This window comes from Arvicanthis niloticus, chromosome Y (genome assembly GCF_011762505.2).
Source record: "Arvicanthis niloticus isolate mArvNil1 chromosome Y, mArvNil1.pat.X, whole genome shotgun sequence".
Taxonomy (NCBI): Eukaryota; Metazoa; Chordata; class Mammalia; order Rodentia; family Muridae; genus Arvicanthis; species Arvicanthis niloticus.
Window position 1 is genome coordinate 8,965,341 of NC_133431.1, and position 16,301 is coordinate 8,981,641.

Consider the following 16,301-nt stretch of genomic DNA (forward strand, 5'->3'; position numbering starts at 1 on the left):
AACTAGTCCTATATTGAAAATTCCATTTATTATTAAGTAGTCCTATATTGAAATCTACATTTTAATATTAACTACTCCTGTTTTGAAAATTTCAATTTAATGTTAACTAGTCTTATATCAAAATTTTCAATTTAACATTAAGTAGTCCTATATCCAAATTTCCAATTATTTTTATCTAGTCCTATATTGAATTTTCCAATTTTATGTGAACTAATCCTGTATTGAAATTTGTAATTGAATATTAACTAGTCCAATACTGAAAATTCCAACTTAATGTTAACTAGTCCCATAATAAAATTTACAATGTAATTTTAAATAGTCCTACATTGAAATATCCAATTTAATCTTTTCTAGTCCTATATTGAAATATCCAATTTAGTGTGAACTACTACTATATTGAAATATAATATTCTTTGATATTTCCAATTTAATATTAACTAATTCTATATGGAAATTTACAGTTTAATACTAGGTAAGACTATATTTAAATTTACAATTTAATGTTAACTAATCCTACACTAAACTCTCCAATTCTTTTGTAACTCATCCTATGTTTAAATTTCTAATTATTTTTAAGTAGTCCTATATTGAAATTTACAATTTAATATTAACTAGGCCTATACTGAAAGTTCCAAGTATTTTTAACTAGTCATATGTGGAAATTTCTAATTAACATTAACTAGTCCTATATTGAAATTTCCAATTAAATATGAACTAGTCCTATATTGAAATTTCCAATTATTTTTAACTAGTCATATATTGAAATTTCCAATTTAATGTGAATTAACTCTATATTGAAATTTCCTATTCAATATTAACTAGTCCTTTATTGAAATTTATATTTTAGGGGGCTGGAGAGATAGCTTATTGGTTAAAAACACTGACTGCTCTTCCAAAGGTCCTGAGTTCAATATTAGCCCAAAAGCTCAGAATACCTGATACAGTTCACAGACAACATGAAACTCAAGAATAAAGACAAAGGGAGCAGTGGTGGTGCATGCCTTTAATCCCAACACTTGGGAGGCAAAGGCAGGAGGATTTCTGAGTTCAAGACTAGCCTGGTCTACAGAGTGAGTTCCAGAACAGCCTGGGCTACACAGAGAAAGGTTGTCTCAAAAAAAAAAGCAAAAAAAAAAAAAAAAAAAAAAAAAAAAAAAAAAAAAAAAAAAAAACAAAGAGAGAGAGAGAGAGAGAGAGAGAGAGAGAGAGAGAGAGAGAGAGAGACAGAGAGACAGAGAGAGAGAGAAATAAGGAAGACCAAAGTGTGCTTTGAGTGGTTCTTCTTAGAAGAGGGAACAAAATACTCATGGGAGCAAATACCAAGACAAAGTGTGGAGCAGAGACTGAAGGAAAGGCCACCCAGAGACTGCTGCACCTGGGGGGGATCTATCCTGTATACAGTCAACAAACACAGACAATATTGTGAATACCAAGAAGTGCATGCTGACAGGAGCATGATACAGCTGTCTCCTGAGAGGCTCTGCCAGAGCCTGACAAATACAGAGGCAGATACCTGCAGCCAACCATTGAATTGAGCATGGGGTCCCCAATGGAGGAGTTAGAGAAAGGACTGAAGGAGCTGAAGGGGTTTGCAACCCCAGAGGAAGAGCAACAATATCAACCAACCAGACCCCCCCCCCAGGGCTCCCAGGGACTAAACCACCAACTGAACTGTACACATGGAGAGAACCATGGCTCCATCTGTATATGTAGCAGAAGATAGACTGTTGGGCATCAATAGGAGGAGAAGCCCTCGGTCTTGTGAAGGCTCAAAGTCAGTGTCTTGCTCAGAATAAGGCTTTTGTGATGCTTAATGAGAAAACAAAATCTCATCCTGGGAATTCTGTGATTTTTTCTTTAGCACTGGAGATTTTCTTGGCCTCCTTCTACCAAAGAATTTCTTGATCCATGTGTGACCTCTGCAGCTGGGCTACAAATATGTATTTAATAATTTTTTAAATCCCTAGGAATTAGACTGAAATAACACATTACAGACTAAATCTGTTGTGTAGACTGTTTGTCATAGCTTGTGCTTTTGATTAAACTGCACAAGGAATCCAGTTTTGATACAGAAAATGATGAAATATAGAAAAAGAGAAAACCCAAAAGCTAAAGTAAATTTAAATTCCCCCACAGAAATTAATTTTAATATTTTATTATTAACTCTTTTTGTTTTCCAATGCATTTATTCACATCTAAAAACATTAAGTAGAAAGGGATATGTACAGATGTGTCTACTCGCATGACACCTTTTCTAACCAGTTTCAATGAAAATATTTGAGAAGGAAGTAAGACAGGATTTAATTTAACTTATGCTTGGCTCAAATTCATTATATAGATGAGATGGGTCTTGGCCTTATGATCTTCCTGACTTGTCTGTTGGGTTCTGAGATTAAAGGCATGCACCACCACAGGGAGCAGCATGTTTCCTTTCAACTTCAATGTCTAATAATTGGTTACTGGAACAATCTTTCCCTTTCATCTTCCTTAAAGGAAAGGCGTCTGAAAGCACAGTATGACCTTTTCTAGAAAGAACCTGAGCCAGGACTACTGAGTATCCTCTATCATCTTACTCTCTATTCCATTTCAATCATTGGACACAAATCATAATTACAGCCATCTTGTTGTGGTAAATATTATTTGGAGATTTCTAATCCTAACCATAATCCTAACCCTTAACCTGATCTATCTACATAAACAAACCTACACAAAGTGTAGAAGGAAGAATCCAACCCAAGGAGATTAATGATAGACATGAAAACACAGGTAGTAAATAATCTTGTTATCTGCAAAAGAAGGGAAAGCGCACACACACACCCCAACTCCACCACCACGACCACCAGCAGCTGTAAGAATAACAACAACAAGAACAACAAAATATCAGGAGATAACAATCACCACTCATTGACTCTCTCAATATCAATGACCTCAGATGACTATAAAAAGACACAGGCTAACAGAATGGATGCTAACACAAACTTATCCTTCTATTGCATATAAGAAATACAGCTTGGGGTGGAGAGGACGGCTCAGTGGTTAAGAGCACTGACTGCTCTTCCATAGGTCTTGAGTTCTATTCCCAGCAATCACATGGTGGTTCACAACCATCTGTAATGGGGTCTGATGCCCTCTTCTGGTGTGTCTGAAGAGAGCAATGGTGTACTCATATACATAAAATAAATAAAATAAATAAATCATTAAAAAAAATAAAAATTGTAAAAGGAAAGAAAGAAAGAAAAAGAAATATACCTCAACATCAAGGATAAACATTACTTTAGTGTAAAGGGTTGTAAAAAGATATTCCAAGCAAATGGTCCAAAGAGCAAACTGGTGTAACTATTTTAAAATAGTTTTTAAAAAAATCAAAAAAATTGGAGAAAGATACAACATACTCATCAAAGAGAAAAAATTACCATAGATGCCATTTCAATTTTTAACATTTATGCCTCAAACACATGGTCACATACCTTTGTAAAATAAAGAGTTTTAAAGTAAAAAATCACATGATAACCTTCATCCATTATACTGGCAAATTTCAATACTTCATTCTCACCAATGGATAAATTCTCCAGATCAAAATTAAACAGAGAAATACTCCAGCTAACTGATAGCATGAACATGAATCCAGCTGAAATTAGGAGAACATTCTACTGAAATATAAGAGAATATATTTCCTGCTTAGAACTTCATGAAACTCACTTGTAAACTGAAAACATATTTAGACAAATTGCAGGTCTCAATACATACAAAACAGACAAGCTACCACCACGTATCTTATCAGACCACCATGGATTACAGCTGGATATCAACAAAACCAGAAAGAACACAAAGCTTACAAACTCATGGAAACTGCACACCTCACTACTGAGCGAAAACTAGGTTAAGACAGAAATAAAGGAAGAAATTAGAGTCCTTATAGAAGTCAATGCCAATGAATATGCAAAATGCACAATCTTATGGAATACAAAGAAAATGAACCTGTCTCTAAGATGAAAGTTCATAGCACAAAATCCCTACATGAAAAAATTTGAGAGCTCTCACACTGGCAATTTAAGAGCATTCTCTAAAATCTAGAATGGAAAGAAGTGAGTGAGCGATGAAGGAAAGAAGTTGACATCAAGATATTGTCAAATTGGGATCAAAATCCATAAAATAGAAAGAGAAGAATACAAAGAATTAATGAAACATGGGGTTGGTTCTTTGAACCTTTTATTAGACAAAATAGAAACGCTTATTAAAAGATAGAGAATATCGAAATTAATGAAATCTAAAATAAAAAGGGTGACAAAATAACAGACAATGAAGAAAGCCAGAGAATGGTAGAGACATAGCTTTAAATTGCCTCTACAACACCAAATTAGAAATTGTAAAAGAAAAGGCTAATTTCAATTTGTTCCACTGACCAAAGTTAAATCAAACTAAGGTAAATAACTTAAACACACCTAAACACCTAGAAAAGGAGAAGTCATTACAAGTGTGCCCACAAATAGAGGCCAGGGCCATGAGTTTCAGGGTAGAATCCTACCAGACTTCCAAAGAGGAGTTCATGAAAATACTCCTCAAAGTATTCAACAATATAGAAAGAGAAGAAACCTTAGCTGATTTTATTTTGTGAGCCCATGGCTACTCAAATATCCAATCAATATAAAGACTCAGCTACAAAAAAGAATTGCAAACCATTTTCCCTTAAAACCACAGATGCAAAAATATTTAATACAATGAATTAAATAAAATAGAAATTATTTTAAAAGATCATCCTCAATGATCAATGAGGCAGGCTCCATTAAAGAGATACAGGAATGGTTTAATATAATGTGCTTAATGTGGAAGAAAATAAAATAAGTGGTCATCTCATTGGATGATTAATAATTCTCTGACAATATTTAATCCCACTTTATGATGAAGGTCTTGGAGTGATTAAGGATACAAGGGACACACCTAAACATAATGTCACTTTACTGGAAACCTATAGCCAACATTAAATAGAGAGACAACAATTAAAACAGAGAGACATGCATATTAACTCCACTAATTCACAAACAAGAAGAGGTGATCCATTCTCTCCATATTTATTTAAAATACTATCTAAAAGTTTATCAAGAGCAATAAAACAGAAGAAGATAAAGGTAATACAGATTAGAAAGGAGGAAGTAAAATTATGTTTTTTTTTTGTTTTTTTTTTTTTGTTTTTTTTTTTTTTTTTTTGGTTTTTCAAGACAGCGTTTCTGTGTGTAGCCCTGCCTGTCCTGGAACCAGCAACAGGTGTGGAGACAGACAAAAAAATCTTTCTACCCAAAATTTGTCCTGTTCACAAGAATACAATCTACAACATAGATTCTGTACAACAGCAAAATAACATTGTTGTTGTTGTTCTAACTTGATACCCTGCTGCTGTGATTGAATCTTCTAAGAAAAAGCATTTCAGGTAATGTTTGTTGTACATGGTTCTGTCAGATCACAGGCCATCATTTTGAAGCTTAGATTAGAAAATGAAGGCAAAAAGCATGGACAAACACTGTCTCCTGGCTTGCTCTCTTGCTTGCTCACTGTCTCATGCTCAGCCTGCTCTCTCATCCAGCCCAGGACCACTTGCTTAGAGATATTGCCATCCTCAGTGGAAGAGCCTTTCTAATCAATCATCAACACTATCTCTCACAGACATAGCAACCAGCCATTCTGATGAGAGCACGTCCTTTATTGAGGCTCCTTCAGATGACTGTATCTCTGAAATGCTGAGAATTTAAGACAACTATGACACAGACACAATAATAAATAAGAAAGTTGTAACATCCCAAAACCAATGAGCTAACCATATCAATACAAGAGGCCATGCTCCCCCATGAGGGAGTTGGAGTTGTGGTTGAGCAAGGACAAAATAGGGATGTCACCTGGCTCAGTGCAGGGAAGGATACACTGGAATAGGGACCTCAGAGACTGTGCTGACCTGGAGTGAGGTGTCTTTAACCCTGGGTTCTCAAGCCAGTGCTACCAAAGAGGAGGCTAAAACAGCTGGAAGATGGATAGAGAAGCAGATTATACCACACAACCGGAAATGACCACTAACAAAGGACAAGACCTCTGGCCCAAGGAAGATATGCTAAATGTTTTAGAATCGATGAAGAACGACTTTCCACCTTATGACAGCTCCAAGTTCAAAACTACAGAGTCACATATGAACTGGACAGATGGTGATTCATGAGGTGGGAAATGAGGTCTTTGTCTTTCCACCCTGTAAAATAAGGTAGGCAGAGCCTGATTTTGCCCTGGATGCTGTCTTGAAGAGCTCTCTGTCATGGACTAGTCAATCTGTCTAGAAGGATTTTGTTGGGCCTTGGACGAGGTAACTCCATTTAACCTGTTACCTTCAGTCACGTAGGACAGGTAGAGGGTGTGACTAACAAGTCTCCACCTCCAGAGATTTAAACATTAATGAATTATCAAAAGGCTGGGGCGTAGCTAATTAAGTTATTCCCTCCCCTTTCTCCCTTCCCTATAAGATTGGTCTCCCCTGGCTTTTGGGGGGGGGGGGAAGTGCGTACCACCCACATCCATTCACCATGCCATGAACAATAAAAGCTTTGGAAAACCAGACTCCACGTCGCATGGTCTCTCCGCCAGATTCCCAGCCTTTGGAACCAAAGAGCCTTGCTGATACAGCTGCCGGCCTGCTCGCCGACAGCAGTGTGAATGTGGGACCTTCCGGGCAAGATGGGAAGCCCGCCGCCAGACTCCCTCCCCCCGCCCGCGAGATTCTTCCCCACAGGATTTAACCCAAGTTGTGGGGCTAGTAACTAAATTGATTAGGATGAAATCTGTCTCATTTCCTCAGAGAATAACAAATTGCAACACACAAAATGGATAGCCTCAAGGGGGCAGTAAAGGGTACCCAGCATATGCCAACCCTTGTACAGAGGAGAAAATAAAGATAGGAAGGGAGCTGTCAGCCATGTAGCAAGATTCTTACATCCCCAGAAATTAAGACCATGCACACACACCATCCCCTACACCAGGATCTGAAACATGTTCCAAGCCCTTTGTGGCTTCAACTCTCCATTGCGTTCACTATAATGTGCTTCCACATTCACTTTAGTCATCTCCCTCTGCAAATACTCAAAAAAATCCAAAAACCAAAGCACAAAGACAAAAATCTGACAGACAAGGAACTGACACAAAGAACAACAATAACACATCTGTTACTTATTTTGTTTTGTTTTTGTTTTTTTTTTTTCTTTTTGAGACCGGGTTTCTCTTTGTAGCCCTGGCTATCCCAAAACTCACTCTGTAGACCAGGCTGGTATCAAACTCAGAAATGCACCTGCCTCTGCCTCCCAAGTGCTGGGATTAAAGGTGTGAGCCACCACCGCCCGGCAACAATGACACATCTTAACAGGCAGCCTTTCAATCCTTCAGCTGGTATTTTTGAGTGTTTTGGGGTTCCAGTCCATGCACCAAGATGTTGTTCCCAAGTCACTGGCACCCCAGAGACCACCAAGAACCGACTGCAATGCAAATACACAAAGTTGTATTCCAGAAGTTGCCAAGGTTTTTCCTTGTTGTGCACCTGGAGTCAATCATGTGTGAGAATCACCCAGGTGTTATTGGTTTCAAAGGCATAAATGAACGTGTCATGCAGAGCAGCTAAGGCATGGCACAGTGAAGGGAATGTATGACAGAAATGCAGTTAATCTTAGTCGCAGGGGAAGAACCCAGCATATAGACGATGTAACAACACTTCAGAGAATATGTCACCTCAGAGGTGCTGGTTTCTACTTCATCCCCACTAATTTTTTAACTACAGCCAACCAGCATCAATTGTCTCAGTCGTCCCTTCTATTCTTTCCTCCCAGAGCCACATGGACAAAGCTGCTGAGCTCCTCTGCTTGCTGGGGCTGGAACACAGCCCCTTCTAATAACATTGCTTCCAATCACTAACCCTGGAGTCACCATTACAAAAAAAGACCGTGACCTGATGGTGACAGGGTAATAATTTTTTAAGCTGAATCTATCATGGAGCCTATGGTCGGTCCCACCATATATTTCATTATTATGTGGACACAAATTATAGTATATCAAATACATTGACATAAAATAGACCTTTTTACTTCCAGAAGTTATAGCCACATTCCATTCCATGATGTTGGTACTTGATTCTGTAATAAGGACTAACATGGCCTTGGATGGCAGCGTCCACCGGGGCCTCAGGGCCTCACCCTCATTCCTTGTGGATTTGTCTCCGCGTTGTGTCGGCTGGGAAATAAATCATCGGAAAATCGATAGAGATGATGAAGGTGCGTCTTCTAATTCATCAATCAGATGCTTCAACTATAAAATATAAAATATGAAATATAAAAATTACATATAAAATACATTGGATATAACTTCTAAAATATAAAATTAAAAATTAACTTAAAATAGAATGGAAAAAACATTAAATATAAAACATCAATATAAATTATAAGATAAATGTAAATATAAAATATAAAATAAAACAAAATGACACATTAAATATGGTAATATAAAATTTTTAAAAATTAAAATGGAAAATAATATAAAATATAAAATAAAATGTACAATATGATATAAATATTTTACTATGAAATAAAGAATATAAAATATAAATTTTAAAATTAAAATATGTAATAAATACAAAATGTACAAAACATAAATATAAAATATAATATAAATATAATAAAATAAATTAAAAAGTAAATAAAATATAAAATACATCAAATATAAAATATAAAATTAAAAAGTGAAAGTAAAATAAAATAGAAAATAACATATAATATGAAATTTAACATAAAAATAAAATACAAAACACAATATATAAAACATGAAATAAAATTTAAATATATAATAAAATGTAAAATATAAAATATAAATATGTCAACGTAAATAGAAAATAAAATAAAATATAAAGCATAAAGAATAGAAAATAAAAAACTAACAGTAAAGTAAAATATAAAATAATATAAATATAACATTAAATATTAAAAACAATATATAATAATGTATATGATATAACATGAAAATAAGAACAAATAACAAAATTAAATAAAACATAAAATATAGTAAAATTTAAAATATACAATAAACTATAAAATGTAAAATATAAAACATACATATAAATCATAAACTAAAACAAATAATATACATCAAATATAAAATATAAATTATAAAATTAAAAAATAAAAGTAAAGTAAAATATAAAATTAAATATAATATGAAAAAATTGTATACATAAAATATAATGAAAACATAAAACATAAAATAAAAATAAATATAAAATAAAATATAAAATATAAAATAAAGTGAAATAAATTTAAACTTCAAAATATATGATAAAATATAAAATGTAAAATATAAAACATAAGTATAAAGCATACTGTGAATGAGTTATAAAATTAAAATAAAACATAAAACACATTAAATATAAATTATAAAACATAAAAATAAGAGTAAATCAAATTGTAAAATAATGTAAAATATGAAATCAAATACGAATTAAAAAGTGAAATAAACTATAAATATAAAGCATGATGTAAATATGAGTAAAAATACGTAAAATTTTTTAAAATAGTTTAAGAAATGAATTTTAAAGATTTTAAAATAAAAATCTGCTTGGACTTTCAATTCTACACCTGGCTGTGTGAGGGAAATAAAATTGTTAAATATCACACTGCACGTGTTACTTCCTCTCAGAAGCTGTTTGACCAATTGTGCTTCAACACACGGCGAAATATGGAAAACTGTAATAATCATGATTTGTCTATAGCATGTTTCATATTTTATATTTTATTTTATTCATTGTGTTACATTTATATTTTATTTTATATTATTTTATATTTTTATTTTATACTTTTATTTACTTAATTTTATATTATAATAATGATTTGTCTATAGTATATTTCATATTTTCATGTTTTATATTTCCTTTTTATATTTTATTTTATTCATTTTATGTTACATTTATATCTTATTTTCTATTTTTATTTACTTAATTTTATATTTGTGACTTATTTTATCCTATTTTTTATTTACTGTACTATATTTTATAATGTTTTATATTTTTATTTTATTTAGGCTTTTTCATATTTTACATTTTAATTTAAATTTTTATTCGTTTTATTGTATGTTTTATATTTTGTATTTTATTTCATTAGAATTTTATTTTCATATTTAGTTGCACATTTTATATTTGTATTTTTATTTATATTTATTAGGATCCTCCCAAGATGATTATTGATTTGCACTTTGCACTGGCTGCTGTTATCAACTATGGATCAGTATTGATTAATTATCGGTTATTGATTATTGATTGGTATTGATTGCTGATCAGCAATAACTGCTGATTATCGATCGTTGATTATCATCGTTGTTGATCATTTTTAGTCACTGACCAGCATCGACTATTCATCATTGATTACCATTGATTACCGGTTACCATGAGCATTGATCGTCATCTGCATCCCATCACCGTCATGCCTTCCGAGTGTTGGGAACAAAGGCCTGAGCCACGATTTACTGATTAGCTCAATTATTGATAATTGATTAGTATCAATTGGTATCGACCGGGTCGGGGCCGCCGCGGGGAATCACGGGATCGGCCGCCGCCGCCACTGCAGAAGAAAACCCGGGAGACGCCACGGTGCGCCTGCGCGGGTCCGCGTCGCCGGCTGTGACGTCAAGGGGGGGCGCAGCGGTGTTGGCAGGCGCCGCGGGGCATCACGGGATCGATCGCCGCCGCCTGCCACTGACCGGGGAATTGCGTGGCCGCCGCCTTGCGCCTATGCAGGTCACCGTCGCCGGCTGTGACGTCACGGACAGCGCGACGGGGTCGGCGGGAGCCGCGGGTCGCCGACGCCCCCGGTCACCGGGAACCGCTTCCGGTGGGAACCGCGTCTGCTTCCGCCCCGCAGGGTCAGAGGTGAGCGTGACCGGAAGTGCCCTCGTGAGCGCCTGGGAACCGGAAGCGGCGCCGCGTCTGCGGGCGGAAAGGCCTTCGCCGCCCTTTCTGAGTCGCAGCCCCGCCCTCCCCGGAAGTGGCTGAAGAGGCGGAGACACAGCACTGCGGGACAACCGCGGCTGCGGATGCGCGGCTTCTTGTCTCCCGAGGCTTCGTACTGGGCGGAGTCCAGGGCGGGAACGCGGCGCCCGCGGGAGACTTGGCGCTGGAGGGCGTGGCCAGGGCGGAGGGCGTGGCCAGGGCGGAGGGGCGGGGCCAGGGCGGAGCCGGCGGTATTTACCATTGCTGAGGCCTCCTCTGTCTGTGGGCGGGGCTTAGCTAATGACCTGTGACGTCAGTGTGGGAGGGGCCAGGCCACCTGAGTGACGTGGGTGGGGCAGGCCCGGTGTGGGCGGAGTCAGCGTAAATTCCAGTCTATTTAAAGTTCCTGAGTGAGTCAATGGGGTTTATGGGGCGTGGTTGTGGTGATGTGAATGTGGGAGGAGCCAGGTCGAGGTAAGTGGGCGGGGCAGAGTCAGGGGGTTCCGGTTTGTATTTATAGGTACTGAGTTCTTTTGAAGTGTCTGGGCGGGATTTATCGAGTAGGCGTGGCATGTTAAATGTGGAAGGGTTCCGCGTTAGTGCGTGGGCGGGGTCTTTTTACAGTACGTTTTCAACGGCGTGTGTATGGGCGGAGTTATGCAAGAGGCGTGGCGTTTGAGGTGGAGGTGGGAGGAGCCAGAATGAGGGGGTGTGGGCAGAGCCAGGCTGTGGTGGGAGGGGTTAGTGGCTTTATTACTTTAATTTATACTAATTTATGCAACTAAGCTGCTTTCAGCCCCATCCTTTGCTCTGAGCTGTATTATAATTTAAGCTAATTCATGCAAATCAACTCCTTTCAGCCCCATCCTTTGACCTGAGCTGTATTATAATTCAAACTAATTCATGCAAATCAGCTCCTTTCAGCCCCATCCTTTGCCCTGAGCTGTATTATAATTTAAGCTAATTTATGCAAATCAACTTCTTTCAGCCCCATCCTCTGCTCTATTCCTCTGCTTGCTGGGGCCCAAACATGGCCCCTTCTATTACATCATCACCAGCTTTCTATTTTTCAACAACTGCACTGCATAAGCTCGGCTGTCCTTGAACTTGCTTTGTAGATGAACCTTGAACTCAGATGTCTGCTTGGCTCTGTCTTCTGAATGCTTGAATAAAATGTGTGTAACACTTTGTCCATACCTAAGTTTTTCATCACCTAAAACTTGTTCTGTACCAGGATGACTTGAATCAGAAATCTGCTTGACTCTGATCTCCTGGGATTTAAGGCATGTTCCACCATGCCTGGACCTAAGTATGTTCTTTTAGATTTTAAATTTAATTAATTAAATTAAATTAAATCTGTCCCCTGTCAATTTGACACATACTTGTATCTCCTCGTGTCCACATAAAAACAATAAACCAGTTAATAATAATGTCTAACATTATACAGTTCTCATCCATACAACTTCACATCCATATGTGTAGATGGATGGAATCTTGCCATAATATCACCATTTCTTTAATAAATTGTGTGTCTTTGATCATAGGATTTAGCTTCATTCAACTTCCTGGTGAGATTTTCTCTTTGAAGCTAACATTTCATATTTTTCCTTTCTAAGATTACTAAGCATGATCAAAACAATCACCATGAGAGTAAACACAGGCCAAAGGCTATGCTTGGCTTTCCTGTGACTTCCTTTGTTAATGCAATTAACAAAATTATATACAAATTTCAAGCCACCCATACTACATATGTGTTCTACTAGGACAACCCATGAAGTTCCACTTAAGGCATGTACAAATAGAAAGTCTAAAAACCCACATTGCATCCAACAAAAGCATGGTCAGGCCTACCAATAAGAATACTTAAGTGTGGGGAACCAACTTCTGTCTCAGATAGAATTTCCAAGAATAGACACTGGGACCAAGGCAACTGTTATAAAGGCAAATAGTTAATTCGGACTGTCTTACACTTTCAAGTGTTTGGTTCATGACCAACATAGCAGGAAGAATGTCAGCATTCAGGCAGCCATGATGCTGGAGAAGGAGCTGAGTGTTATGCAATTTCATGAGAAGGCAGTCAGGAAGAGACTGTATTCCAGCTGAGTGGTAGGAGAGTCTGTTTTTTACTGCCCTGAGCTCCAAAGACCACCACACTAGGAATTCACTTCCTTCAAAACAGTAATATCTACTCCCACAAGGCCAAACATACTAATATTGTCACTTCTTAGGGACAACCATATTCAGATTACCACGGTTTATTCCTACTATAAATGCTTTCATTCATTTAAGTATTTTGACGCTCTGTCTTTACAACTGGCAGAAGTAGGTTCAAGCCTAAATAATAATAATAATCAACGCTCTTCAATAATTGATAGCAATCGACAGTCAACACCAATCAATAATCAGTAATTGATGCTGATCAATAATCAATGCTAATCAATAATTGACACTAATGGATAATGAACACCAATTAATTGATGCTGATCAATAATCAATGGTAATCAATAATCAATAGAAATCAATAATCAACACCAAACAATAATCAATAATTGATGCTGATCAATAGTCAATGGTAATCAATAATCAATAAGAATCAATAAGAAACTCCAGTCACAGAAATGTTTACTAAGAATTTGTCTTCCAACTTGAGTACATTCACAAGATTTCTGTCCAATTTGTGGTCCTTTATGTCTTTGGAGTCTATAGTGATGAGCACAGGCTTCTCCACGTCTGTTATATTCATAAGGTTTCTCTAAAAAGTGTGTTACTTGGAGTATTTGGAGAGTGCATTGTCATGCAAAGGCTTTACCTCATTCATGGCATTCATGTAGTTTCTCTACAGTATGTGTTCTTTTATGTATCTGGCGATGTCTGTGACATGCAAGGGCTTAGCACCTTGATGACACTGAGTCACTCTCTTGAATGTGTTCTATTATGTAATCACAGATAAAAGTGAATTGTCAGTTTTTCCACAGTGATTACATTAATGAGGCTTCTCTCCAGTGTGATTTCTTTGTGTATGTCTGAAGAACTATGATATACAAAGGCTTTACCACATTGTGAATATTCAAGCAGGTTTCTCTCTGGTATGTGATCTCTCCTGTCACGGCAGATGAGTGTAACTTGCAAATGCTTTACAACACTGATTACATTCATGAGGTTTCTCTCCTGTACTTGTTCTTTTATAATAATGGAGATGATAAAGTTGTGAAAAGTCTTTACCATGTTGATCACATTCATGAGGTTTCTTCCTATATGGGATCTTTTATGTTTTTGAGACTAGTGCGACATGCAAAGGCTTTGGCACAATGATTACATTCATAGTTCTGTCCAATATGGGTTCTTTTATGTTTTGGGGAAAAATCCTTATGGAAAGGCTTTTACCACAATGATGGCATTCATAGGTTTCTTTCAAATACAGGTTCTTTTATGGTTTTGGAGACAAAAACTTTGTGAAAAGGCTTTTACTATATGAATTACATTCATAAAATTTCTCTCCAGTATGTGATCATTTATGTCTTTGGAACCTTTTCACTTATAAATGTTTTTTTTTCCCACATTGATTACATAACTAAGGTTTCTCTCTGGTATGAATTCTTTTATGATATTGAAGATGACCTTGTTGTGTAAAGCCTTTACCACATTGATTACATTGATAAGGTTTCTCTCCAGTATGTGTTCTTTTATGTCTTTGGAGATGACTGTGACTTGTAAAGGATTTATCACATTGATTACATTCATGAGATCTCTCTCCAGTATGTGTTCTCATATGACAATTGAGACTACTGTGCCATGAAAAGGCTTTACCACATTGATTACATTCATAAGGTTTCTCTCCTGTATGTATTCTTTTATGCATTTGGAGATTAGGGTGACTTGAAAAGGCTTTACCACATTGATTACATTCATAAGGTTTCTCTCCAGTATGTGTTCTTTTATGCATTTGGAGATTACTGTGACTTGAAAAGGCTTTACCACAGTGATTACATTCATGGGGTTTCTCTCCAGTATGTGTTCTTTCATGGATTTGGAGATGACTTTGCTGTGTAAAGGCTTTACCACATTGATTACATTCATAAGGTTTCTCTCCTGTATGTGTTCTTTTATGTATTTGGAGATTACTATGACATGAAAAGGCTTTAACACATTGATTACATTCATAAGGTTTCTCTCCTGTATGTGTTCTCTTATGACATTGGAGACCACTGTGACAGGAAAAGGCTTTACCACATTGATTACATTCATGGGGTTTCTCTCCAGTATGTGTTCTTTCATGGATTTGGAGATGACTTTGTTGTGTAAAGGCTTTACCACATTGATTGCATTCATAAGGTTTCTCTCCAGTATGTGTTCTTTTATGTGTTTGGAGACTACTGTGAAATGAAAAGGCTTTAGCACATTGATTACATTCATAAGGTTTCTCTCCTGTATGTGTTCTCTTATGATATTGGAGATTACTGTGACTTAAAAAGGTTTTACCACATTGATTAAATTCATGTGGTTTCTGTCCAGTATGTGTTCTTTTATGTTTTTGGAGATTAGTATACCATAAAAAGGCTTTACCACATTGGATACATTCACAAGGTTTCTGTCCAGTATAACTTTTTTCAAGCCTGCAACAATAATGGGCACATGTGAAAGAGTTACCACATTCATTAGCCTGATCAATCTTTTTACCAATATGAATACATTTTATAGTTGGTATAATAATAAAGAACACTCAAATCTTATGGTTTTATCACTTTGATGTTCATGGTTGTACTTGCTCAGTGTGGGTTGGTTTACCTCTCTGAAAATACCTGTGATGGTAAGAGCATTTATTACATGGTTCACATTTATAGCCTCCTTTTTCTATATGAGATTTCTATATGATGTTTTTAACATGTCATAAGAAATATGAAATAACTCAGAGCACTAAAACACTGATTGCATTCTTAGTTTTTCCTGTAGTGTGCATCACACATCAGCAGCACTGTGAACCAGGATGAACAAAAGAATTTACAACCTTCTAGTACCCATAGAGATTTTCTGCAGTGTGACTTTGGGGATGTTCCCAGTAAAGTCAGAAAACCAATTAACTGCAAACACCTATCATATTCAGAAAGTCTACCAAAGGCAGAATACTACGTATCCTCTCATTGTTCTGAAGTAGGTGGAGTTACCTTGTTCCTTTTAGTATCTCTATGCTCACATGGTTTCATCCATTCTGACAATTGATACACCCATTAAAAAAGAAGAACAAATGAAAGGTTTCCACTTTGAATTCACATTGACTTTTGTTCATTGTAGACATGATTAATGTTTCTCTAGGACA

The 16,301-nt window shown here is 36.4% G+C and overlaps 1 protein-coding gene across 1 annotated transcript in view; it reads right to left on the reverse strand.

Moving 5' to 3' along the window:
* Nucleotides 1-13,580: 13,580 nt before the first annotated feature.
* The window catches only part of LOC143437290 (uncharacterized), a 362,341-nt gene continuing 359,620 nt past the window's right edge, over nt 13,581-16,301 (reverse strand). The window contains 2 exon segments of the mRNA XM_076922101.1: nt 13,581-13,717; nt 14,807-15,360. Of these exon segments, the coding sequence (XP_076778216.1) occupies nt 13,581-13,717; nt 14,807-15,360 (691 nt within the window).